The sequence below is a fragment of the Centroberyx affinis genome, unplaced genomic scaffold (genome assembly GCF_046629955.1).
Source record: "Centroberyx affinis isolate AG114_WGS23_722 - 3 ecotype Tasmania unplaced genomic scaffold, CSIRO-AGI_Caff_v1 ptg001376l_1, whole genome shotgun sequence".
NCBI classification, from domain to species: Eukaryota; Metazoa; Chordata; class Actinopteri; order Beryciformes; family Berycidae; genus Centroberyx; species Centroberyx affinis.
Genome location: NW_027279860.1, coordinates 7,731 through 32,771, shown reverse-complemented (window position 1 = coordinate 32,771; position 25,041 = coordinate 7,731). Strand labels below are relative to the sequence as shown.

The window sequence follows — 25,041 nt, the reverse complement described above, 5'->3', positions numbered from 1 at the left end:
CATTAGTCACCAACATGGTAACACTTTACAATAAGTGTACATTAATTAAGGGTTAGTTAATGCTTAATTAACAGTTAACTAATGTGTCTGGTAATCATTAATTAACTAATGGTGTTCATGTTTACTAAGGTACTAATTTATACATTTACATTAATTTAATTAATACTTAATAGTCATCTTTATAAACTATGAAATAATGTATAAATTAATACCTTAGTTAACATGAACTCCATTAGTAAATTACACATTAGTTAATTGTTAATTAATAAGCATTAACTAACCCTTAATTAGCATTAACTAACCCTTATTAAGCATTAACTAACCCTTAACTTAGTGTACCCTTATTGTAAAGTGTTACCCCACAACATTTAACATGCACCAAAATCATTTAAAACAACATAGGTAGAGCATCATGGAGAATTTCAAGAGTGGAGTGTACAATTCTTTATTGTTTCTCTGTCACCTGTGGTTGGTGTCAATCAATTTTCTGTTTATTTTCCCCCAGTGTCAAGCCAGCATCAAGAGCTATTTCCTCTGCATGACGGAAAGCGATCAGAGGGTTAAAATTCTCAAAAATCAGGACGGCACCCCAAGAAATTTCACGGTGAGAGGATTCTGCAAACGAGTGTCTGTGCTCATAAAATTATCCGAAAATCCATGCTGTTACAGAAAAAAACCTGCAACTGTACGGGTGATTTTTACTTAAACTGAAGGTTCCTGTGGTCGTTTGTAGATAATTTATAAATGAATGAAGTTTCAAAAAATGGCCCAAAAAATGTATGGTCAGGTTGTGAATCTGAAATTAAGGCAGTTTTTCTAAACAAGTAGCATTGTGCCACCAATGGTCTCATTCTGTGATTTTTCTCCTGTTATTTGTATTATTCTCAGGAAGGAGACCCTGTATACATCTCAAACCCTGAGCCCAATCCTGAAGATGCTGACGGGAGTTCATCCAGGTAACCAAGAACTGAAAAGTAGTTAGAATGGATTTAGATCAGTGGATTGACATGTATTTGAAATATGAAGAGTCTTGCTCCAAAATGAGATATCGACCATCTGAAAAAACGTGACACCTTGCATTACAAAATGATTGCAAAGATTTTTGTTCCTAAAATGGATGTGTTACATTTCGGAATATATATATATATCTTCATCTGTGAAACCACATATTTCAGGACCATGTTGAGGGTGTCTGCCCCGCACGTGGGAAAGGATCTGGGTCCGACTCACTTCGGCGACCTGCCCGCCGTCGGAGGGGAGCGTCCCGACTCCGCCCCTCCACGCAGAAGCAGGAAGGTGGTGGAATACTTCTGGATCCCAACGGACCAGGAATAAACAACGATGACCGTCTAGTGGCCTCTTGGTCAAACCCAAGACAAAAAAAAACATTGATTTACACCATACATAGAAACGAGTAATGAGTACCTGGTAGAAACCTGGCTTGCTTGGGGCTAACAAAACCCAATGTGAGATCCAGGCCTAAACCTTCAGGCCATGGTCCAGGCCTACACCCCCATACCTCCAGACCATGGTCCAGGCCTACACCCCCATACCATGTTCCAGTTCTACACCCCCATGCCTCCAGACCATGGTCCAGGCCTACACCCCCATACCATGTTCCAGTCCTACACCCCCATACCTCCAGACCATGGTCCAGGCCTACACCCCCATACCATGTTCCAGTTCTACACCCCCATGCCTCCAGACCATGGTCCAGGCCTACACCCCCATACCATGTTCCAGTCCTACACCCCCATACCTCCAGACCATGGTCCAGGCCTACACCCCCATACCATGTTCCAGTCCTACACCCCCATACCTCCAGACCATGGTCCAGGCCTACACCCCCATATCTCTAGACCATGGTCCAGGCCTACACCCCCATACCATGTTCCAGTCCTACACCCCCATACCTCCAGACCATGGTCCAGGCCTACACCCCCATACCATGTTCCAGTCCTACACCCCCATACCTCCAGACCATGGTCCAGGCCTACACCCCCATATCTCTAGACCATGGTCCAGGCCTACACCCCCATACCATGTTCCAGTCCTACACCCCCATACCTCCAGACCATGGTCCAGGCCTACACCCCCATACCATGTTCCAGTTCTACACCCCCATACCTCTAGACCATGGTCCAGGCCTACACCCCCACACCATGTTCCAGTTCTACACCCCATACCTCTAGCCCATGGTCCAGGCCTACACCCCCATACCTCCAGATCGTGGTCCAGGCCTACACTCACATTCTGGACAGTGGAGCTCCTCATCTTTCGTCATGAGCTGAAAACCCATCTCAAGAACCACCTTGCCACCCTGTCCCCCAACAAACATACCCCCTCTCTTACATTTCCCTCTTCTACTTCCTCTTTACTCTTTATTAAATAAAAAAAAGCTCTTGTTTTGACCATAGCATTTCTTTTACATGAGTCACAGGCATAGCCACGGTGCTATAGCTCTGAGAAATTATTCATTCTAGATAAGAGTGCCAGCAAAATGCCTAAAATGTAAGCTAAATAGGCAACACAGACAGGGTTCTTTTCAATCCAACTTTTCAATTACTTTCAAGGTCTATTTTGGTGAAATTCAAAGACTCAAAATTGGTGAGACATGACATTGGTCAAAATTAGACATCAGAGGGTTCGTTTGTGTTTTTTTTTTTTACTCAAGCTTTTCTCAAATCAAGAAATCCTGGTGAAATCCAAATGTCCAGCCGAGGCGTTTTCCTCAGGATGTGAAGGGTTGATCGTAGTACTGAGAGACGACCACAGCTGAGGCATATTGATGAATTTGGCTGCCATACTTACAGATCAAGTACTTCCAAGGCCACCCACTTATTTTCCAAAAACTTTCAAAGGCACAAGTAAATAAGTGGTCTTCCCTCTCTCCAGTGGTGGAAAGTAACTAAGTACATTCACTCAAGTACTGTACTTAAGTAAAGTACAAGTATCTCAAAATTGTACTTGAGTATTTCCATTTGATGCTACTTTATACTTCCACTCCACTACATTTCAGAGGGACATATTGTACTTTCTACTCCACTACATTTGTTTGACAGCTTTAGTTACTTTTCAGATGGAGATTTGACACAATGGATAATATAACAAGCTTTTAAAATACAACACATTGTTAAAGATTAAACCAGTGGTTTCCAGCCTTTTTGGCTTTTGCCGTCTTACAAAAAGTAGTGTGTAGTCGGGGTCACATTTCAGATGTCTGAGTTGTTAACAGCTCCACCAAATAGTGATTTTTCCCTCTAAACCTCACATGGTTTCATTTCAATAAATGTTCAAATAATCTAATATTTCAGCAAAAATTAAAGATTCCAAAGTCCAAAAACTGAAAACAGATCTGTGTATCAGAACTTTGTTTTTTTCTTCTTTCCTCTCCCATTAATCATCTCACGACCCCTCAGATTTATCTGGTGACCCTTTGGAGGGGCCTGACCCCTAGGTTGGGAACCACTGGACTAAACTAGTCGGTCAGAGGGACCAAACCACTACTTTTACTACTTACTACTACTTACTCTTTGAGCAAGGCATCTAACAAGGCGTCAACAATAGGAGACTGGTTTTACTGGGCAGTTCTGTGTTGTGAATGTGTGGAACTGTGAGTGTGAAGCAGGTCGATGCTGAGAGAGAACATGCCCTTCCCTGGATAAATAAAAGGTTAAAAAATTGTTTTGGTGCTCAAGTACTGGACTTTATTGACAGAGCAATAGAGGTGCACAATATTTATGAATACCTTACAATATGATCCAAATCCATTGCTTTATACATAAACATGGCTTGTGAGCACACCGGCTAAGTAATTCTTGGGCAAAGTCAAATCTCAATTCCTTATAAATTGCTTTTTAGCTTTTTCTTTCGACGAGGGGAAGGTCAAATACAACGTTACTTTAAAAAGCTTTACTTTTATTTTGCCAATTAAAAAAAAAAAAAAAAAAAAACCTGGATAAAATTCACTTGTTTCATTTTCCTACTTGAGCATTCAAAATAAAACAGGCCACATTCACACTGTCACTCAAAGTTCAGGGTGAGATAAATCTCTTAACCCCACTTTCTAACAGGTAAATTTCACAAAGATGATGCCGAGCTGTCCAATTAAAACATGCTTCTCTTTCGTTCTTAAATATTAACACTTGTAAACCATGTGAAGCTTCATAGGAAAGTAAGCTTCAATAAATTTATTGTGCAATTAGGCCAGGACTAAATCAAATACTTCTGCATTTGCTTGGGCTCTATTAGATTTCATTATCCCAGCACAAAAAAAACAAACAAAAGCCCATCTAACTAAGAGGTAGAAACACAGGCAACTTTGAAACATTACGGCGGCACACCAATGATTACAGTTTTTAAAATATTGTAACATTTGGAGGATGACGAGTATTGCAACCACTCATGTAATAGACAACATAGAGGGATAGATAATAGAGGGGAATCTTTTGATGGGGGGGAAAATAAATCAAGCAAATAAAAAAAAAAAAAAAAGGAAGATGCTCATCACTGGCGACTGACTATGAAGAGCACTTTTATTTAGGTCAAAAGGGGGGAAAAATAATTTTAGTAAAGCATAGGTTGACCAAACACACATACTATAATTCATTATGAAATGTTTTGCCAGCTTATGCTTCTCTCTCACTTGAGTAGGCCTCCTTGCAATCGTACTTTCAGAAACAATCAAAGGCTTATTTGGATGTCAAATATGTCCAGGATTTTCACTGCATGGATCACAGTCAAATTGTCAAAGCGTTCATCTGTGCTACGTTCTCCAGCCCCTCTCAAGTGATTTTATTTGGCCAGATTTCAGTTCCCCTCAGCTGTTTTGAATGTGATGGAAGGGAATACAGATGTTACGCATCCAACCCTCTTCATGCTCCAAATCAGCACAAAGCAGATCACTGAGGCTATGATTTGTAACGGCCTTGTGACGCCTTCTGCTAGCATTAGAGTACATCGTCGCTAATTTGACAGTGATATATTTAAGGGAAAATCCCACACACACACCTTTAAATAAAAGCATAGTTTCTTATTGGGGAAGGGTCAAACCAGCAACAAATTAAAGAGTGGAAACGAAACACATGCAATACAATGAAAAAACGTTACAAAAACTAACAATTACAGTCTGAGCAAAAAAAAAAAACATGGTTGAGCCACTCCAGACTTCAAAATTCATATACCGATCAGGGCAGAGACCCAAATCAATCATCCATTAAGCAATAGATTAAATGATATTTCTCAGCCCATCATATAAAAGGCATAGGTATGGGTGGTAACACACTAGGCCCTACGAGTACATGCTTTTGTTTTATATCTGCGAGACAGAAGCAGCCGAGTGCCACGTGGTAGTGGTTAAATTAAGCATAGAGTTTAACAAGGGAAAGGCGAGTGTAATAATAGATAAGGTCGATCTTCTACACCATGATGCCTGCTTCTGGTTGGTTCCTCAATCTGCTTCCTCCTCAGACTCCTCCTCCTCCGCTGTCTCCAGCCAGGTTAGCCACTGGTTGACCTAATGGGAGGGGAAATGGAAAACGTGAATTTACATAAATGTATCTTTATAAAATGGCTAACATGCTCCGACTAGTCAGATTTAACTTTTTTGAACAGCTGAAGATGTTCTGTCTGACATGAGAATAAATTGCATTAAATATGAAACTATTTTTTCTTGAGTGCAATCCCATTACTGTGAACTGGTAAATAAAATATTCGACTGAAAAAAATGAAAAAGAAAAAAAGAAAGAATGAAGACAGAGGCAGTTACCTGGAATAAAGCTTTTCCTTTTCCAGGGAATTCTTGGGTAATATCTTCTTTCCATGCAAGGAAGGCTTCTTCTTCAATAATCTCCATGTCGTAGAAGTTGACAAAGTAGCGCAGCAGCATGCCTGAGAAAAAAATACATGGATGAATCGATTACAATCAGGGCAGGAAACGGAAACTCTACAAGCCACAGCAGTTGGTAAATCCTCACATTAACCAGCCATTTCATCTGTTACACTAGCAAACTGGATTTTTAGAATTAAAAAAAAAAAAAAAGAGGCCTCTAAACCATGGTTTGGTACTTGCCAAAGTGGCTGGTACAGTGGCAAAGCTTACCAATCACAGCAAAAACTTTGCATTTGCAGTGTTTCCCAGTTCATGTTAAGATTTGTGTTGCCTGCCTAATTGTTTGAAATTAATTTCAGGTGTTGTGACGGCAAAAGCTGGTGTTAAACCAAGCGTTTGCCATCGACAGTTTAAAAAACAAACACACAAAACCAAAACACAATTTCATGCAGGTGTGCACTTACAGCATAATGGCGAATTGACCAACATGCGTGTAGACAATGGACAAACAAAGTCAGGGTACCGTACCTTTGGGGAAACCGCTGGCGTTGCAGTGCACCTGCAGGGCGTAGAGGGCGCTGACCTGCAGCTGGGTGTGGTCGTGCAGGAACTTCTGCATGACGGGCTTGAAGGCCAGCAGCAGCTGCTTCTCCTGCTCCAGCTGCTCTTTGGAGGGGGCCGCCAGCTCGTCACCCTCTGGCACGCACAGCTCCGGGGAGATGTACTGGGAGATGTACTGGAGGAAACTGGAAGAGAGGTGGGGGCGGTCGGTCAAAACATGTCTGTTATCGAACCACACACTCTAACCGGGGGCTTTGTTTATTTAAAAGCAAAAAAAAAAAAAAAAAAAAGGGGGCTCTTGTGCTGAAATGTTGTGATTATCACACAATCCAAAGCTGTTAAAATGAAAATGAGTTTTAATTTTCTTGGAACTATCATAAGCAAAACATGTCTGCAATAAAGGATGCTATTCAATAAATATACTATACATAGAGTGTATAATTCTCATTGTTTAGCCATTTTTGGCTAATGAATGATGCAGTTCCCCTCTGGGCCAATCAGTCTAATTTTCAAAGTGCCAGAGTGGAGCGGTGAGATGCATCATTCCCCAAGTTGTGTCAAAATTCGATCAAGTGTGTATGAGATACTGTGTGTGATGGACGGACAAATGGTCAAACTAATCGACTGATCCAGAGCTCCCCTCCTTATTGGGAGATAGTGTCTTCATCAGTTCAATTGCACAGACACCAAGAGGTTAGATATACATGTCTGACCATTAATGTTTATCAAAATATACATTTAAAAAAATCTACGCTGCATTTACCTGGTCATGAGGATGTTGACGAAGCCTTTGTCAGTGTGAAGCTTGGGAGAGATGTTGTCTTTAATCCACTTGTAGATGGACTGGGGAGACGGATCTGCCTTGATCTGCTTCAGCAGCTCCTTCTCCAGCTTCAGCAGGGGGAACAGGAAGCTCAGGCCCTTCCCCTCCAGGATCTCCAGCATGCGGTCTTTGTTCTGGTCGATTTCTACCATGGGGGAAAAAAATCGTTAAAGAGAGGACTGGGATTGGGGGGTCGTTACTTAAGACCGAGGAGGAAGGTGGTCAAAATGGTGAAAATGGTTTGGTATGCTCAGTGAGCCATATTTGTGCGATTGATCCATCAGGGGGAAGTTCATCTCTTGAACCTAAAAAGTAAGATGGCTCAAAGTGGATGGGATCAGAAAGACTAATACAGCCCCAACAAAATATCTCCAGGCTGCTCAAAGGTTGGGAAATTAGCATCAGCCAAATCCTGGTAGATTTTGTCTACTCCACAGCCACAATTATATTTTAAAAATCTATTTGGCTTGGACTTTGGCATTCACCAGCCACTGTGGCCTGGAGACAATGTTTCCTGCTCTGATGCTCACAGTAAAACTGCATTTGACAAGAGCCACACAAACCGAAATATGTAAGAAAGCCTTATCGAGCTTGTTCTGTCTGGGAGCATGGAAGCAGAGGGTTGGAGAGGGAGCGACGTACCTGGAAGCATCTTCTGCATGTTGACCTTGCTTTGCTGAAAGAGATCGGTGAGCCACTCCCGGTCCTTCAGCTTGGCCGTCTGCTGCAGGCAGAGCAGGAAGAGGGGGAAGTGGGTGCCGTTCTCCAGGGGGTGGGCCAGCTCCGCCACGCTCACCAGCTCCGCAATGACGGCCCGCGCCGCAAACTGTGCCAGGTAGGACTTGACCAGGGGCACGTCCACCTCGATCTTCGGGCACTGGTCCAGCACGTTGAGGAAAGCCTGCAGGAACGGGAGGAAAAGCCACAGAGCAGCTGGCGTCAGTAAAAATACCACAGAAGGATTAGAGACACAATGAATCAAAGCTAAACAAGGCAACAGCAAACATGTCGCCCCCGATGAATGATGCAGTCAAATATATCAGCTTTCTAATTGCAGCACCCACCTTGGGCTAATCAATGTTGTTCTGAAAATGTCAGAGAGGAGTGGTGAGATGCATCACTTCCAGGTAAAAAAAAAAACCCAAAACAAAACAGTTCAATGTGGTCTGAAATTTTGAGCGTGGCAGATGGAAGGAGACCAATCCATGGTTATACATTTTTACAAAAAGGTTAAGAAACTTCTAGTATAAACACTATCACCATTTCATCTTAATGTAACTTCTGATGAACTGTGGTTGTGGATGATGTGGTTATGCAAAGTATTGAGGACAGTATTAAGGACTTTGCACAGTTCAAAGTAGAGAGAGAAAAAAAGAGAGCGGATGACATGCGACAAAGGTCCTGGGCCAGATTCGAACCCAAAGCATCTAATTTACATGGTAAGCACCTTAGACTACAGAGCCACATGAGTCTCTTTCCATTATAACAGTATAATGTTACACGAAAGCCAGGTGGACGTACCTGCATGAAGTTCTCAGCGGTGATGAGGCCCTCGGCGCGAAGCGTGTGGATGAGGGTGCTGGCGTGCTCCTTGTCCTCGTCCGGACGGTCCAGGGAACACACGATGATCTTACTCAGCATCTCCGGCAGGAAGTGCTTAGGAGCCTTCATCTCTCGCACGCCGCTCACCGCCTCGGTCAGGTTCTTGCTGTTCAGGTACTCCGTCATGATCGCCTCCTGAAGTGAGGACAGAAGTGGACGGAAATGAGCTGCAGCCAGTTTCATCACCTCCTCGCCTTTTAGGCATGTAGTAAGAAAGGTAAATGTCATCCCCATCAGCCCTGGTCACCCTGTTAGAGAGCAGTTTGAACTGATGCCCTCTGGGTGCCTCTTTGGTGCAGTCACAGTATTTGCCGTTTTATCCAACTTTAATATGAAAGTGAATGCATTGCGGCTGCCAAGGCAGATGGAAAGCAGCTGCACCTGGTGTCTTTAGGTAGAGCTGAGTGCATTCTAGTAGAAGTTGGGAGCAGTTCAACTTTTTAGAGGAGTGGATATAACATTGACCACTTCTGAGCAGAACAAAGAAGTGGCAGGATTTCATGGTATGTAGGCAGCTGACAGTTTACAACAACAACCAGAATATAAGAGAAATTGCCAGTTGAAAATTTAGTATTAGAGTCATAAATCATAGTGTCAGTATGGAGCATATTGGCTCTGTTGTCTGAGTTTCTGGTTAAGTGTTTGGGAGTTGTACCTTAGTACTGTTTGCTCTTAGTGGCAGCTAGTCGATATGGAAACAAAGTGTGCATCGCCTGACCTGCTTTTCCAAATGAATCTGCACAAAATGCACTTGAAGCAGCACTTCTACAAAAAAGCACAATACTGTGATCACACCTAAAGGGTGTTTAGACTCAAAACAACCAGCTACTAAACTAAATTTGCACAAGAAATTATGCAGCGTCTTATGCCTGCACAAGAACTCCATTTTGTGTGTTTTGTGCTTTCAATTTATCCATTTTATGATTTTACTGTGCATCTTTCTGTGAATATTATGTGCAAACCACATTTCTGGGAAAACTGTGCATCAAGCATTCCTATCAAGTGTGGTTACAGATTGAAGACAGTGGTAGCTGTGAACTGAATTGTTTTGCCTACCGTCATCTTAAGCAGTTCCTCCCTGGCAGGAGGTGGTTTCTTGTTGGTCTTCTGAGGCTTCTCCTGGATGGGCGGGGGGTTGGTCTTCAGGCCAAGCTGTGGAGGCTGGGACAAAACATCATGTGATTACTACACTGACAAAGTACAAACAATAAACCTGGCGCCTTCGAACTTCATGGCAATCCCATTACATTCTGTGGTGATTTGCTCAAGCTTGTTTTGTTGTTTCTTTTGAGGAGAGTTGTTTTATAAACTCCATGGGTTTTTCTCTCAAACCACAATTTGTTTTTCCCTTTTCTATATTCTTTGTGTTGTCATTGTGTTTTATCATGTCACCTCTGTATTTAAACACTATGCAACTTAAACTAAACCAGTAGTGAACTGTTAAGGTGGGTTCTGCCCCTTACCTGTCCCAGTGGGGGGGTTTGAGTGCGTGGGGGCTGGGCGCTGGGAGGGATCATGGTGGGGATCTGGGGCTGCAGCTTGGGTACCTGGTTCTTATTCAGGAGGAACGACTGGGCTGGCCTGAGGCTGATCTGTGGGGCGGCATGAACAACAATCATATGTAAGATCAGGCATGTTTATTACAAAATAATATATTTAAATATTGCCTAAAGCCATGCCCTCATATCTCATAATCGCAGTCAGCGGACCAGCTGCCAGTTTGAGGAGAGAAGAGGAGGAGTGGAGGAAGGATAAGAAAGATGGAGGAGAGCAAAGATGGAGTGAAAGGGAGGTAAAAGACTGGCAGCAGGTTGTATCCCTCAGAATAACGCGTCTTTTTATAATCACTGGGCATGAAATCTTAACTCTGGCAGGTAGGGCTGCACGACTGAAACTGAAATTGCGATTTGACCATGTACGATATCTAAACAAAACATTTTTTTGCTTCTATGCACTCTATGCATTGCCTCGCCTCATAGCACTGCCTCGTAGCACCTATGTCCTGTTGGACCAGAACTTAGCTTTATAGCACTGCCTCGTAGCACCTATGTCCTGTTGGACCAGAACTTAGCTTTATAGCACTTACTCTCGTTGTTCTCTCCTAACTAGAACCTTGCTTGTGTTGTATGAAAATCTCATGTGTAAGTCGCTTTGGATAAAAGCGTCTGCCAAATGTGAAATTGTAAACTGCAAAAGGCTGAGGTCTAAAAAGAAAAAAAAACACCACCACCGCTTTCAATAAAAAACAAACAAAAAAAACATTTGGATAGATGCATGTCAGTCGAAGAGCTGCACTCTACAGTATGCTGCGCATACATAACTTGCGTGTAGGGTTGATGTTTGTTTGCTTACCCCCTTTTCATGAGTCAGGGCTGAGTTGAACTGGCCCTGGGGAGTGTGTGACTGGAGTTGACGGAGATAAAGAATAGAGTTGGGGAGTTGTTCTAATCAGATAGTTAGCTTGCTATATTTAGCTGATAAGGAAAATGAGTGTAGCTGAAGAGGAGGCCGCCTCAGTAAGGGAAGACTTGGTGCCGAAAAAGAATTTGACAGTTGTTTGGTAGTAGTTGGGCTTCAGGCAAGCAGATGTGAAACATCAGGTACTACGCAAAAAACTGTCAGACACTGGTGGCAGCATCACAACTAATCTCTACCAACACCTTAAACAACGCCATAAAGACTTGTATGACAAATGCATGATGAAAAAGGCCCTTGAAGCAAGTAAACCTAACAGTCCAAACCAGACAGACAAATCTCAAATACCGATGCTTTTGCAAACATTACCCCTTATGGAGAAATAACCGAGGCTGTCATCTAGCATTTAGCTAAAGACATATTACCCATAAAAACAACCAGCAAAGGAAAAATGAAGAGTTTTATAAGGAATGCAAAGGGAAAGTTGAATCCAACCTGGCAACGGTTGAATACTATTTGTAAGAATAAAGGTTAGATTTACTTTACATTTTTACTGTAGACATTTTCATGCAATTATGTTAAGCCATGCTTAACAAAATGCTGTTCTTCTCACTATAATCTATTCTTTACTCAGTTTTTTTTTTTTTTTTTTTTTTTTTTTTTTTAAGAGCAGCAGCAACATGACTCCAGCTGCATCTGATCCCCTCCTACTTGAGGAAGCACTGGCAGCTGAGCTCAACAATTACATCCTTAAGTGAGGAAAGCCCCTTGAAATGGTGGAAGTGCCACCTTTCCTGGGCTGAGCGAGCTGGCACAAAAACTGTGCAGACCAGCAACCACTTCAACAGCTGACAGGGTTTTCGGCACAGGAGGGAACCAGTGACAGACATGCCATTTTTTTTTTGTAAAATCTGTAGCCAGGCCAGTAATCTGTGTCTGAGGTCCTAGTTCACTGACACTGTAACAAAGCTCTGAGCCACATCAATTTTGAAGAGATTCTAAAGTTTGGAGTGCCGGCCATTGAAGTCAATTTTAGATCATTGTTCACTAAATAATGTTCACTGTACATGATCTGTTGAAAAGAAGACCATGCCATTTAAAGTTTGTGTTATTATATTTCAGATAATTCCAGACTTGTGGTCACTAGTTTTTTTACGTTTAAGATTAATGCCTTAACATGTTGTCATTGAATACATCTCTTTTGCTACAGAATGTTTTTATTATTTTACATGATCTATCCTTGTGTTCGTTTTACAAATAAACGTTTAAAAAAAAAAACGCCCTATTGGTTTCCTTTATGATTCAGATGTGCTTGTTCCTATGATCCATCTTGGTGGGCTTCTGAACATGTGGTTTTAGTTTTCTTAAAAAGGGAATTACAAGTTAACGCTCCTCATATCATAAGTTAAATCGCAATATGATTTTTTTTGTCCATATTGTGCAGCCCTACTGGCAGGAGACTACCATTTACCTCGTCTGCATTGAGCTGTCCTTTCTTGCTGAAACGCGGCGGCATGTCCTTGGACTGGACCTGCTGCTGGGCGATGTGGTTCTGGTTCTGGTTGAGGAAATGCTGGTTCTGAACCTGCAAAAAGTTAATACGAGCATGGAGGATCATGACAAGAGGCAAAACAGACAAAGCATGGATGTGCTTTGATGTTACTCCACAAATCCTCAAGTCAAAATGCAATAAAGGAAAACTGAATCAGTAGATCATCTCAATATCACACAATCTGACCAACAGTAATTGCTACAATACCTGGTTGGACTTGACAAAAGACTTAGGCCCAATGTCGAACTGGGCCTGTGGTGGAGGGGCGATGTGGCCACTGTGGCCGTTGAAGAGCGGGTTGGTGCGATGGCGTCCCATAGTGGGCGAGTACCTGTCCTGAATGACCCCCGGACCTGTCCCAATCCCACTGCCTGGGGAGACACATTACAAAGACGATACAGGTTAGTACAGGTTCATGTGGAGACAAGGCCAAGCAGGAGAAACACTAGCGGGGTATAAAATCATCCAACGCTCTTGGGTGAACCAAACTGAAACACCCTTTTGCATTTAATTTTCTAGCCCGTCATAATGTTGCCATGATTTTGCATATTTGCAAGGTTTTTCCTGGCTTCCAATGGGTGTTGTCAAGGTAAATCTAAAACTTTAAGCTCTGTAAAGCCAGTTATAATAGAAACGTGAGACCAATTTCAACAGGGAAATGAACATTAAAATGGAATAAGAACTTGAGATACGTCCATGTGGCTACACAGGTCAAGACAAAGAAGGACAAAGCAGGTACCTGGCATCTGCCCAAACATGTCAGCTAATCCCCCGAGAGTCTCCCTGTCCAGTTTCATTCGGTTGGGCATGAAGGGGCCTTCCAGGAAGAAGTCCATCCTCATCCCCTGAGACATGGTCGCTGGTATGAAAACACCCAAATCCTACAAGAACACACAGAACAGAGCAAATGTCATTGCAATGACCAATACACACCTTAAATCCAAGACCAAATCTCAGCCAGTACTGAATCTTAAGAACTCCTCTGAATTTGAATTATCAATTACTCATATTATATCACTATTCTTAGCACACAGGAAAATTGACTACATCTTGTGAATATTATATATGCGATGATGTGCAGCCATTTAACACAACTCACTTTCACTGCATCCTGACGGATCTGGTGGATCGTCTTTGGTCCGTTGTCGATGAAAGCCTTGCGGGGGACCCAGTTGTTTTCTCGCAGCTCCACCGTGTCCTGCAGCAGGAAGCGGATCCTAGCGGGCAACTCCTTGTTGTTCATTAAGGATTGCATACGGCCAAAGTACTGATCCATTAAAGACTGGAGAAAGGATGGTGGTGGGAGGGAGAAAAAAGAGACAGCTAAGTGAGGACTGGCAGACATTGTACATACAGAGCAGCGTTTACATTAGGATTGGCTGTCTTCCAAATGGGGCATAAGAGGCTGAATCCAGCCAGATGGTGAGCTAAGCCAGGACCTGGGATGACACAGGCAGTATCCTGATGCTGGGAGACAGTGGTGGGGCGTCCAATTGTGTTTGACCCAAATAACATCTTCCCAAACATCCTCAGCTCCACCTTGCTGCATCTTTGCAACAGCAGTTTGTTCCATGAGATGGTGCACTATATTTTATTACACCGATTAACAGGGCGGGAGACATTTTCACCATTTCACAAACCATATTGAGTTTTAGAACAGAGTACAGTCACCAAATTGAGCTGTATACCTGCCAAAGTGGCTGGTAAAGTTAAACTTACTAGCCAAGGCCAAAATGCAGAATGTTGGTTGAAATTTCTCACCCTTGATAATCACTGATAATCTTACAGAAATTTGTGGTACACACACACACACACAATTTTAGGGCCCTACTTCAACACACATTTGCATGAACAACTACATGGCTTGTGAAAAATAGATAAAACAAAATGCTTATATTTACACAAAGTACCAAAATAAGCATCATATGGTGTTAAATTTGAGGTACTAAAACCAGGGTTTATGACACAAATGTAAAAACAATACCCAGCCTCTACAGTCGGCTATGGTTCACAGTTGGCAGAAGAGGCTGGAGCCATTACCTTTGCTTTCTCATGGTCGAGTCTCGGCCCCACTGTTCTCATTATCTGACAGAGGCACTCCAGATCCTCCCCCATATCCTTGAGCTGGACTCTCTTCTTCTTTTCCAGAAGCTTGAGAGAAGATTAAAGAGAGAAGGAGGCCAGGGTCATACAAGGAACTATGCTCTGGCTCCATTAGTTACGCAGTGTTGGACTGTACAATGGCTCTAATGGATATGTTGTGCTACAGATGTAATGTGTACTTAGTTGCTTGCTGAGAACACAATGTCTTATGTCCTATTGTTCCATCTTACAAATGAGAAGCCTTGACTGCTCACAAATTAAAAGGACCTAAATTTCAAACCCATTTAAAAATAAAACACAGGCTGGACATACTGTTTTGATGCACTTATGAAGGATAGATTCGTGGATGAGGTCGAGTTTGCCAAGTTCCCCGATGAATTTAATGTTGCCAAGCATCTTGATCTTGGCAATGGCACGCTGCTCCTCCTCCTCAGAAGTAAGAGGGTTGTCATGTTTGTCATAGACTGGAGTGAAAAAGGATGAATGGCAGTTAGTGAGCGGGCTATGGCGGAAAGAGTGTTTATGACAAGAGCTACAGATGGGAGGAAAGGGGCACTCACTTTCAACATTTCTGGTGCGGTTTTCAAATTCATCTTGAAGCTTGGAAATCAGCAGTCTTCTGAAGGTCTAGAAAAACAGTGACATGAATTGGAATCACCCTCCTTCAGTTAGTCTAATACAAATCAAACCCTCACAACCACACTTTTCCCAAGACAGTGTTTCCAATGAAGCACAGACTATTTAAAGGAATCCATGTGGAGTCATTGAGCATTTTAATATCTATATTTGCATTGCACATTTGAGTTACAAAGTGCTGTAATATAAAAACGGGAACAAAACAATCATTAAGAAAAACCATCAACTATAATCAAGTGAAGAGTTGCACTGCTGGCTCCATTAAGGCCTGCTCAGCAGAACAGAAACGGCACTAGACTGTGAAGCAGTAATATTATAAGAAGTAGACAAATTAACATTAGAGGCTTGAAAATGCACTCAACAGTCCAGCAGAACGTGGACAGCCAGACTTACTGTGCTCTGCTTTTGGGCTGTTTGGATCTCCGGTGAAGGGCCATCAAAGTTTGGTGCGTCCTCTGCCAAGCGCAGACATAGCTGAGCATAGAGCGAGCTATACTTCGGCTCTTCTAGGGCTTTGTCTACAATCTAACCCCGGAGAGGAGAGAGATCACTCAAGTCATTAGAGCATGTATGGGTATGAGTCATTCAGAGTGGGCTGCCAGGAATTGATGAATACATTTCCATTTAGGAGACTACTAATGTGGAACTTAAAAAAAAAAAAAAGACACTCACCAGCAAGATGATTCCTTTAAGGACGAGTTTTGAATCTACGCCCACGTTCAGGAGCTCAAGGCATAGCTTGTCAAACTTCTCAGGCGTGAGTTTGTTGAGTATGCTAGAAAAAATAAAGCAGATTGGGAGGGGAGGGTGGCAAGAGAGGAAGGTCAGCATGATTGTGAACGCGCCCAAGACGTTTGCGTGGCAAAACATCATCCTTTCATTTTTTTTGTAACTTGTAAACATCACCTGACACAGTGGGGAGCAGGGCTTAAGTGCCTTTGGCGAAGCACATGACATTTTAAAAAGAAGACTGTGGAACTATGTGATGCCACAGTCTGTATCTACTGAATTCACAAAATGATCCGTATGAGGAATTTCCCCAGAATGATACATCCTCCATTTGAAAAACGCAGACTCTTATTAAATGATTGATTACCTACATTAACATCTTTACACACCACATTATCTGTAATGTACATAATAAATGAACCTCCCCGCCAAATGGATATAATGTGTTGGAAACAAACTCTTCAGATATACATACTAAGAAGCGGGCATGAACCTTACCCCCTCACTTTCCTGAAGATTGCATCGTGTCGCTCTTTTTCGTTGCTGGAGTTGACATCTCGTCTAGTGCTTCGTGAAGGAACCCATCTCTGAACGCTTTGCCCTGGGGTTTTCCCCAGGAACTCGCTGCAGAGGTACAGGAAAGAGACTGAGAACGGCGCCACACAATCTAATCACATCATGACTAGTATATAAATATACAAGGACCCGCCCCTGGAATGCAGCTACTGTCCCAACATGTACTGTAATCACTTAAAATAGTTCATTAATTTAGGAGTGACTGCACACTCATAGCATCAAAGCTGCCCTAGGCAAGATTTTTAATGTGAAAATACACCCGTCTTATAAGCCCAAATCGTGGGGCTGCAGTAGTGAAGAGTATCCCTTTTGCCTCAGTTGAGACTGTACATTCACCCCGTTTTCTCAAATTAAATTGTGGTTTTTGTGGTATGGACACTTCTCCATCTACAGAAGTGATGAATCAAAACTTGAGAACTTACAAGCCGTCTACTAAACAGAAGCGAGTAAGCACTCCGTCACCGTTAGATCTTTTGCCTCTCTCATCCCTTTGGTGTAATGCATCACCGAGCCAGCCAGGTTGGTAAACATGTGGTAGAAACTACTTCGTATAGTCACCACAGCCATAATGATTACATTAGCCGTCAATCAATATAGGTTGAGAACAGGGACCATCAACTTATCCTCAATGCTGGTTTATGATTTAAAAACTTGAAAAGGGCACAAAAGACACGTACTCCCAAGTTATGCTTCACGCGTCAATGAGGCATAACTGCATCTAAAATTAAGTGTGCTCTACAAAACTGCTTGGTGACGTACCTGTTGCCGACAGTCTTGGGATAGTGCTGAGGTGCACCCCTACCACCTCCTCCCCCCGAAGAAGCACTGCAGGAGCGAACACAACGAGAGGAACACTCAGTACGTGGAACACTGCGCAAGATGCAATTTCTCCTACATTACACCCCCACAGAAATGAGCCGGCACCTTCACCTCCCAGACGACGTGCTAAGTCGTGCTGCTTATGCTCCCAACACATAATGTGAACCCCCAGGGACACGTCAAAGGGATGTCTATTCATCGCCACTTCCGAATGCAGTTACCATAGTTACTGTCATGCCAATCTGTGAAAAAGGCACAGATTCAGCCATACAGATATGAAATGGCCTTATTAAATTAGTCAAAGCGTGAACAATTAGGCCTCCATCTGCACTCGATCACCCAATTTAAGTTCATATTCACTCTTGCATCTTCAGTGAAGGAGGACCCAGCTCAACTTCTTTTTTTGTACAACTATTGGCCCTTTTGTGTAATTTCAACTGTATCAAATCCTGCTGAAGAGCAAGTACATAGGGCTAGGCTCCTTTGTTCCCTTTCTTTTCCATGATCACATCAGTGGCAGCCCACAGATAAGGTCTCAGCGGTAAATTAGGGGCTGAGATATTTACAAAGGCAATGCATTCTCCACTGATATCGGCTAAGTTGATAATCTAGGCTTTATAATAAAAAGGAAGAAGAATGGGGCAGAAGAAGTCACTGCACTGTGAAAACCAATGAAGCCTTGACATAAAATAATTTGAAACTAGAAAAACAAGTAGGGGTAACGGCTCTCGCGTACGTCCAATGCCTTCATGAATAAACATTGCTTATTGCCGTTTCAAGTGACTGTCACTGTCCATTGTTCGGGAGCCAGAGATGCAGCTGCCAGCATGACAATGTGCACATTTAGAAGGGAAGAGAGATGTCCAATGCAGTACATTTACTCATGTAGCAGCCAACTAATGGTGACCAATGCTTATCGAATCTATAGCGCCTGGTGCGGTGATGAAAGTGATGGTGGGGACACCCATGTGCCATTCTCTACAGTGCAGTCCACTGAGCAAAAACACAGCTGAAGACTTTATATACTTAACCCTAGGCTTGGCCAACATTGTATGATTTACTGATATAATGAAGACTAAAATTTTAATGCTGCATTTCTATACACATCTAGCACCAAATTTCATGGATGAGACCAATGTTAAGTGACATGACCAGTACAGGAATACTGTAAGTCAAATGTTACCCCTATGCTAAAGTATTAACACAATAACTTTCTTGTAATCATTGTGTATGTGCATGTAAGTGGGGGTTTCTATTGTTTATTGCCCATTGTGTCAAATGGTGAGTTTTATTGGGGAGGGGGACAAGGCATGAGTTGCGATAATGGTGTAACATGCTGATACGCAAATAGGTTGGGTGATTGTACAGGGAGCCAACACAGCATTCTTGTGTGTTTTGCAATGCCTCTCAAGTTTGTTGCTGCTGTGGTAACCAAATTTCCATCTAGGATAAATAAAGTAGCTATTTATCTCCAAATCTGCTTTAACAAAATGCCTGGGACTCAACCAAGAGAGCAGAACAGTCTTCGTCTTTCTTTTTTTTTGCGTCTTGTTTTTGCTGCATTTATTGACCATGTATGTTGTCCGTTTTTTCTGTTTAGATGGTTTTTGTGTCAATGAGAGGCTCATCACTAAGAATTCCCATGAATTTTTAAACACAAATGGGCAATAAAGTAACTAAAACGAAACTAGTAATAAAAGAATAGATACATCACACTAAAGAAAGGGCAATGTGTGTGATTTAAGGCACAGAGGAAAAGCAGAAGAGGTTAAACTTGGCACAAATTGCTGATTTACAGATTCAGAGCGAGACATGGGTGCAGAATGGTTACTCAGAGCTTGGTCTATTTCATTGCTGACACCACCACAGTCTACTGACACTCACATTTTTATGGTGTTGGGTGGAACTACGAAGTCAATGTCACAAATAGGCAGATGGTTTGGACTGATTAATTAGTTGGTTATTCAGGGTGTCTGCAAGTTTCATCAAGTTAAATTTTAAGACCCGAGGCCTGATATAATTCCAGTTGGCATAATACACAGGACCAGCTTGGCCACTGAAATAGTGAAAATTAAACAACCGCAGACCTAGGAGAATATGGTGATAGGTATGATATTTCGTTGGAAAAACCAACCCTTTATACCAAAGGGATGAGAGAGGCGCATCAAGAAACGGCAACATTTAAGACCTTGAAAACTGAATTTAAGACTTAACATTTATTTAACAGAGTTCAGCGACATTAAAAGCCTTGGGTTTAGACAAGATTTTTTCCAAGGCTTACAGACAACCTGTTATTAGTGACTCTGCATTACATGAACTGGGTGTGTGCTGTTAGCACCTCTAAACTATAAACAGGACAGAAACCATTCCCAAGACCCAGTATATCTACCCCACCCCCCCTTGTAAAGGTTTCACAAAGAGTGACTGACAGCCATTTTGAGCCTTCACATCCTGCTTTGTTCTAAAGGCCGGAAGTTCCTGCCTGAAATGCTAGCGAGGGGCTAACCATGGAAAAAACATTTCCATCTTGATACTTCCTCTAGCAGCTGTGGTACATACCTGAAACGAGAAGCACCCCCTTCTGCAATCACACTCTCCACTTTGGCGGCTTGACAATGAAGAATCTTCAAAAGAATAAGAATAATAGGAAGGGGTGGGGAAAACGGTGCTGGGGAGAGAAAAGTAATGTAATTAGTACATAGGGTTAAAGTAACAAGTCACAAACACAGACTGACCTCCACGGGCTAAGTTTGTTATTTTATTATCAATACAGTTTGGAATAGACTACCTTGACTGTTATATCTAACGGAAACGTTAGCTAGCCAACTTAGCTTGTTGTCCAGCTCAGTAGCCAAGTCTTTGTTATACTAACACCACAAAGAAAAACATCAAAGCAACATTTCTAAAGCATAACATTATACAATGAATGCACACTGCCTGTGTATAAGCAGCTTATTGCTTATCATGTTTACCACAGTTGAATCCGAAGCCAAGTTTACCACAAAGTGGAAATCTGTGATTTGTCTTTGCTCAGCTACAACAAAGCAAAGGTGGGTCAGCTAACAGGCTAACGCTAGCTAATTAGCTAGCTGGTTTGCTAAAGCCATGGCTACGTCACGACATTTGTTTCCCACGTTTGCGTACAATTTGTTCTCATAATGTAGATGGGATTTAATCGGTTGAGTCATCTCATCATAAAACTAGTGTATGCCAATACCGAGTAGTGCCACTGTCTAATCTGAGCTGTTCAAAGGTGATCCGCTATTTTGACCTAAAAACAGGACTAGTATAGCCAGCTAACTACACCATGATGCAGTGAAATAGGGCACGGCAGCATGGTTAGCTGCTACTGGCACACCGAGCAGCAGGGCTTGTGCTACCGTCCCATCGTGGTTAAGCCCTGGCCCTGGGTTAAAAGTGGCTTTTTGAGTTGATCAAGGCCCGACTGGACACTCGTTAAATTGTGTGCATATCAGACAACGCAGTATCACATTTTAATAACATGTTAGTTAGCTGGCGTAGGTGACGACGTAATTTTCTGCTCGAATCTGAATCAGCTGAGCTGTCGGCAGGCTAACTATTCGGCTTTAAGCTAATATGCTATCGTTAGCGTAAGCTATCTGATGCTAGACGTTTGTTTCTGAGCTAGCTAGTAGCAGCCATTTTGGATAAACCGGTGCAAGTTTGTGAGAGAATAAATGCCTTACCTTTACCAAAGCAACTTCAGTTTTGTATTATTGTGTGGCTACCAATAAAGAAATAAAACAACGGTAAAAGAAAAACGAGTTTTGCGACGGATATCAGGAGATCTACAAGCAGTGAGATGAACACACACATACACTAACCCCCTGCTTACTTGCTTGCTTGTTTGCGCTAGCTAGCTAGTGAAGGGCTGAAAAGGCTCGCTGCCTTATGGGGGCAGAGAAGTCACAATTTGCATTGATCACGTAATTTGTTGCCATGTCCCTCTTGGCGAATCACAAAGAAGACATGTTTTTTTAAGGCGTTTCCCGTTACACATATCACCCAATGAGAGGTGCTATCAAACAAAAGTGACCGCCTCCTTTAGTTGATTGACATACAATTGAACTCATCTGCAGTGCAGGAAAATAAATCTGTTATCTTGTTGAGTAAAACAAAGTAACTAAGATAAAGACATCAAATAATACTGTATATTACTACATTATCGTCACATGGTCCAACATTACATTATTCCAATCACTAAAGGATTAGGCAAATCCTTCAGTGTGAAACACAGTGTGTGAAACAGGTTATAATGATCACAAGTCCAGGAAGTATAGAGAAAGTTCCTTATGAACAATTAAATAATTACAGAAGCAGAAATTATTTATTCAAAAAAAAATATGCTAAACATAGTACAGACTGCTTTACTTAAAGTTACAAATGATCTCAGATGCCTGTGAGAATTCAGTGCAAATTCTATTTGGCCACAATTCTGCCTTTGACACACTGATTGTTTGCAACATATTAATTGATTAACAATCAATCAATCAATCAATCAATTAAACTTTATTTATATAGCACCTTTTGTGCATGATTGCAATACAAAGTGCTTAACAAGATAAGATGATCAATAAAGACATACAATACAATAATGAAAATCTGAATAATATTAATAGTAATAATGATAATAGTAATGATATAAATTATAATATAAATTAATAAAATAAAGTAAAATATGATAGAATTAAATGGATGAAATTGGGAGCATGGTGAAACTGAGATGATTGAAACACCAGTAAAAGAATCGTAAAATATATTTAGCCTTTATTAAATTGGGATAAAACATTGAGTGCCTTGGATCTCCTTTTTTTTCCCACTGAAGACTCTGATCCCTGTCACCAAAGAACACCATTGGAAGGTACTAGGGACACCCAAGCAGTGCTCCTTTTCTTCTTTTGTTCCTGTTCAGGTTAATATTCTTAGCTTGTCCACTTTAGTCAAAAAATAAAATGAGTTAAAAGGGATCAATGCCATGGCATTCAAAAGATCTCTAAGGTACATTTTGAATTCATTTCATTTTGAATAATGTGAATCAAAGTAAGCTTATTCGCTTAGGCCTTACCATTTGCCATCATTTTGGACATGTGAAAATATTTTTGATTTTTTTGCAAAAAATAAAAGTTCCAGAAATAACACAGGACAAACTTGCCCATGTGCCTAAATGAATCTGTCAGTTGGTTCCTCACTTCCTGGTTATGCAAGCACAACTCAGACCCTCTGACCCACAGCACTGCAGCACAGTGGCTCCAGGTTGCTCCCTACACACAAACAACTTAATCTCCAGTGACCTATCAAATTCATAACACCAGCCTGATAGGGCAATTTTGTCACTATGATTCCCACAAAAATAGTTCACTAACTAACCCTGGATCATCAAAGTCATAAAAAATCTTTCCCCAAAAGGAAAAAGAGGCTATAGAGGGCACAGAACAGGGGAGAAGTCAAGTGCGTTCATCTATCTTTAATGCATTATTTATTTTATGTTATTGTACTTATTAATAATATTCTGTTCTTTGCTGCTGCGATGACCCAGTTTCCCCTCAGGGATCAGCAAAGTGAATCTTATCTTAATCTGATGTCCTGGTGCCTCTGCAACAACCTGGAAACTAAACATTTACATTTACATTTTACATCTTAGGCATTTAGCTGATGCTCTTATCCGGAGCACCTTATACTAAAAAGTCTGTGCACAGTATTGCAGGTTGGAAAATGTATATATTTACCAGAAAATGCACACCATTTACCATTTCCCCACATTTAACTTCTCATGTTAGGGTTTTATCTGAAGTTCTTTTCCAGAGCAATTTACAAGTGCAAGGGTAAAATAAGCTTGAATTACTGGCTCACCAACATGAAAACAATAGTGAGGTCAAGGGACAGAGCCATAGTTCCCTGACAGTATTCCCATGAGCCTAGAATAATCATCTAAGACAAAAGGGCTAGGAAAATAAGTAGGAGAGTGGTATAAAGTATTATTTCAAAAAGAAAACTTCAACAAAGTTTGAGCTCAACCAACTTAGAGAAGAGGTGCTACCTCACAGATGAGGGCAATCCATGAGGACGACCATGCAGGCACAACACTCTCCATTAAAATACTTTTTATGTTTTTAGATAAGAGAAAGGAGATATAATTCAGACCTTAAAACCATGGAGATACCAACTATCTTCCACAACAATGCCCTCTAACCTGTCTGCTGGCTCAGTGATCAATACTGCTGAGTTATTTAGGTTTCTGGACCTCGAGCAGAACAAGAACACTTTGATTTGCATTTTAAAAATTTACTGTAGACCGAGGCACATCCAGACTGACTTGTGTTGATAGTCTTGCTCACTTTGACAGGACAAATAGCTTTTGCTGGATGCAGGACACAGCTTTTGATGGATGCATTGACCATCAGGAGGATTGAACCTGTGACCTTCTGTTTACGGGACAGTCTCTGTAACCACTGGATGTTCTTCATGCGGCAGCTGAAGAAACTACTTTCCATTGGCAATGATGGTCCAGTTCTATACGCAGTTATCACTGAGTCCATTTTCACATCATCCACAACTGCCAGGTTTGCATCTGTGCAGGCCAAGGGCAAACTGCAGCACATCAGGCAGTCTGCAGAGAGGGTCAAGGGTCACAGGTCTGGGTCAGTCTGTCGAACATAAATCCCCCACTCTTCTCCGTTGTCGAGACGTGCTGGGAAGATAATTGGGAACCTCTGTCACCCTAGACACACCCAGAAACTTCCCTGTGGCAGTTCCACTCTGTCAACGCACCACTTTTACAGTTTACTCTCGCACCACCGTTGCCAACAAGCTGTCAGTTTCCACAAAAGAGCCCAAGGAGCGTGACAGAAAATTGTTTTGTAGAATCATCTGTATGTAATGCTTAACTTTTAATGTGCAATCATTTACATCTTTCAAATTAAATTTGAATACTGGATAATCATGAATAGCATTTACTAATCTTACTTTAAGGATTAAAAACTAAAGATGCTGTAGTTTTTGGATCACTTTGAAAGTTATCCAGCTGACATTTCCTGCTGTAGGAATAATCCATGTCGTCTTTAGTTCTGGGATAGTTCTCTTGTTTATTTGGCAGGCAGCCTGGAAAATCTGACTATTAAACTTACTACTTTAGGATAGGCTACTGAAATTGCCCACTGGAGTGCAGTAGAGAGTCATACTGAAAAGACAAACATTGGCAAAACCACTAAGGTAGCATCTACAGAAGTGGTTCTCTATCATGTGCCTTTTGTGACTGAAGAACATGCAGGTTTTTAATTACAACCAAACACTACATCAGCTCATTTAACTGATGAACACACCTTCAACCAGAGAGAGGGAACCAGGGAATACTTTTGGGTGACAATGGCACAGGTC

General features: G+C 41.8%; 1 protein-coding gene and 1 non-coding gene across 2 annotated transcripts; both read right to left on the bottom strand.

The window, feature by feature from the left end:
• Positions 1–3,590: 3,590 nt before the first annotated feature.
• Positions 3,591–24,131, bottom strand: eif4g2b (eukaryotic translation initiation factor 4, gamma 2b). Its single transcript, XM_071526004.1, has 22 exons — positions 23,981–24,131; positions 20,206–20,314; positions 17,587–17,652; positions 16,750–16,875; positions 16,195–16,297; positions 15,916–16,047; positions 15,447–15,513; positions 15,199–15,350; positions 14,824–14,934; positions 13,883–14,065; positions 13,523–13,664; positions 12,991–13,154; positions 12,703–12,816; positions 11,169–11,219; positions 10,280–10,408; positions 9,873–9,977; positions 8,736–8,951; positions 7,857–8,115; positions 7,155–7,359; positions 6,359–6,576; positions 5,768–5,889; positions 3,591–5,515 (listed from the first exon to the last, which is right to left on the bottom strand). The coding sequence occupies exons 1-22, from the start codon at positions 24,129–24,131 to the stop codon at positions 5,450–5,452; spliced, it is 2,991 nt and encodes a 996-aa protein (XP_071382105.1). The 3' UTR covers positions 3,591–5,449.
• On the bottom strand, positions 10,492–10,671 carry LOC139649579 (small nucleolar RNA SNORD97). The gene has a single exon (XR_011695617.1). It is a non-coding gene; the product is annotated as a small nucleolar RNA SNORD97 (small nucleolar RNA).
• Positions 24,132–25,041: the final 910 nt, after the last annotated feature.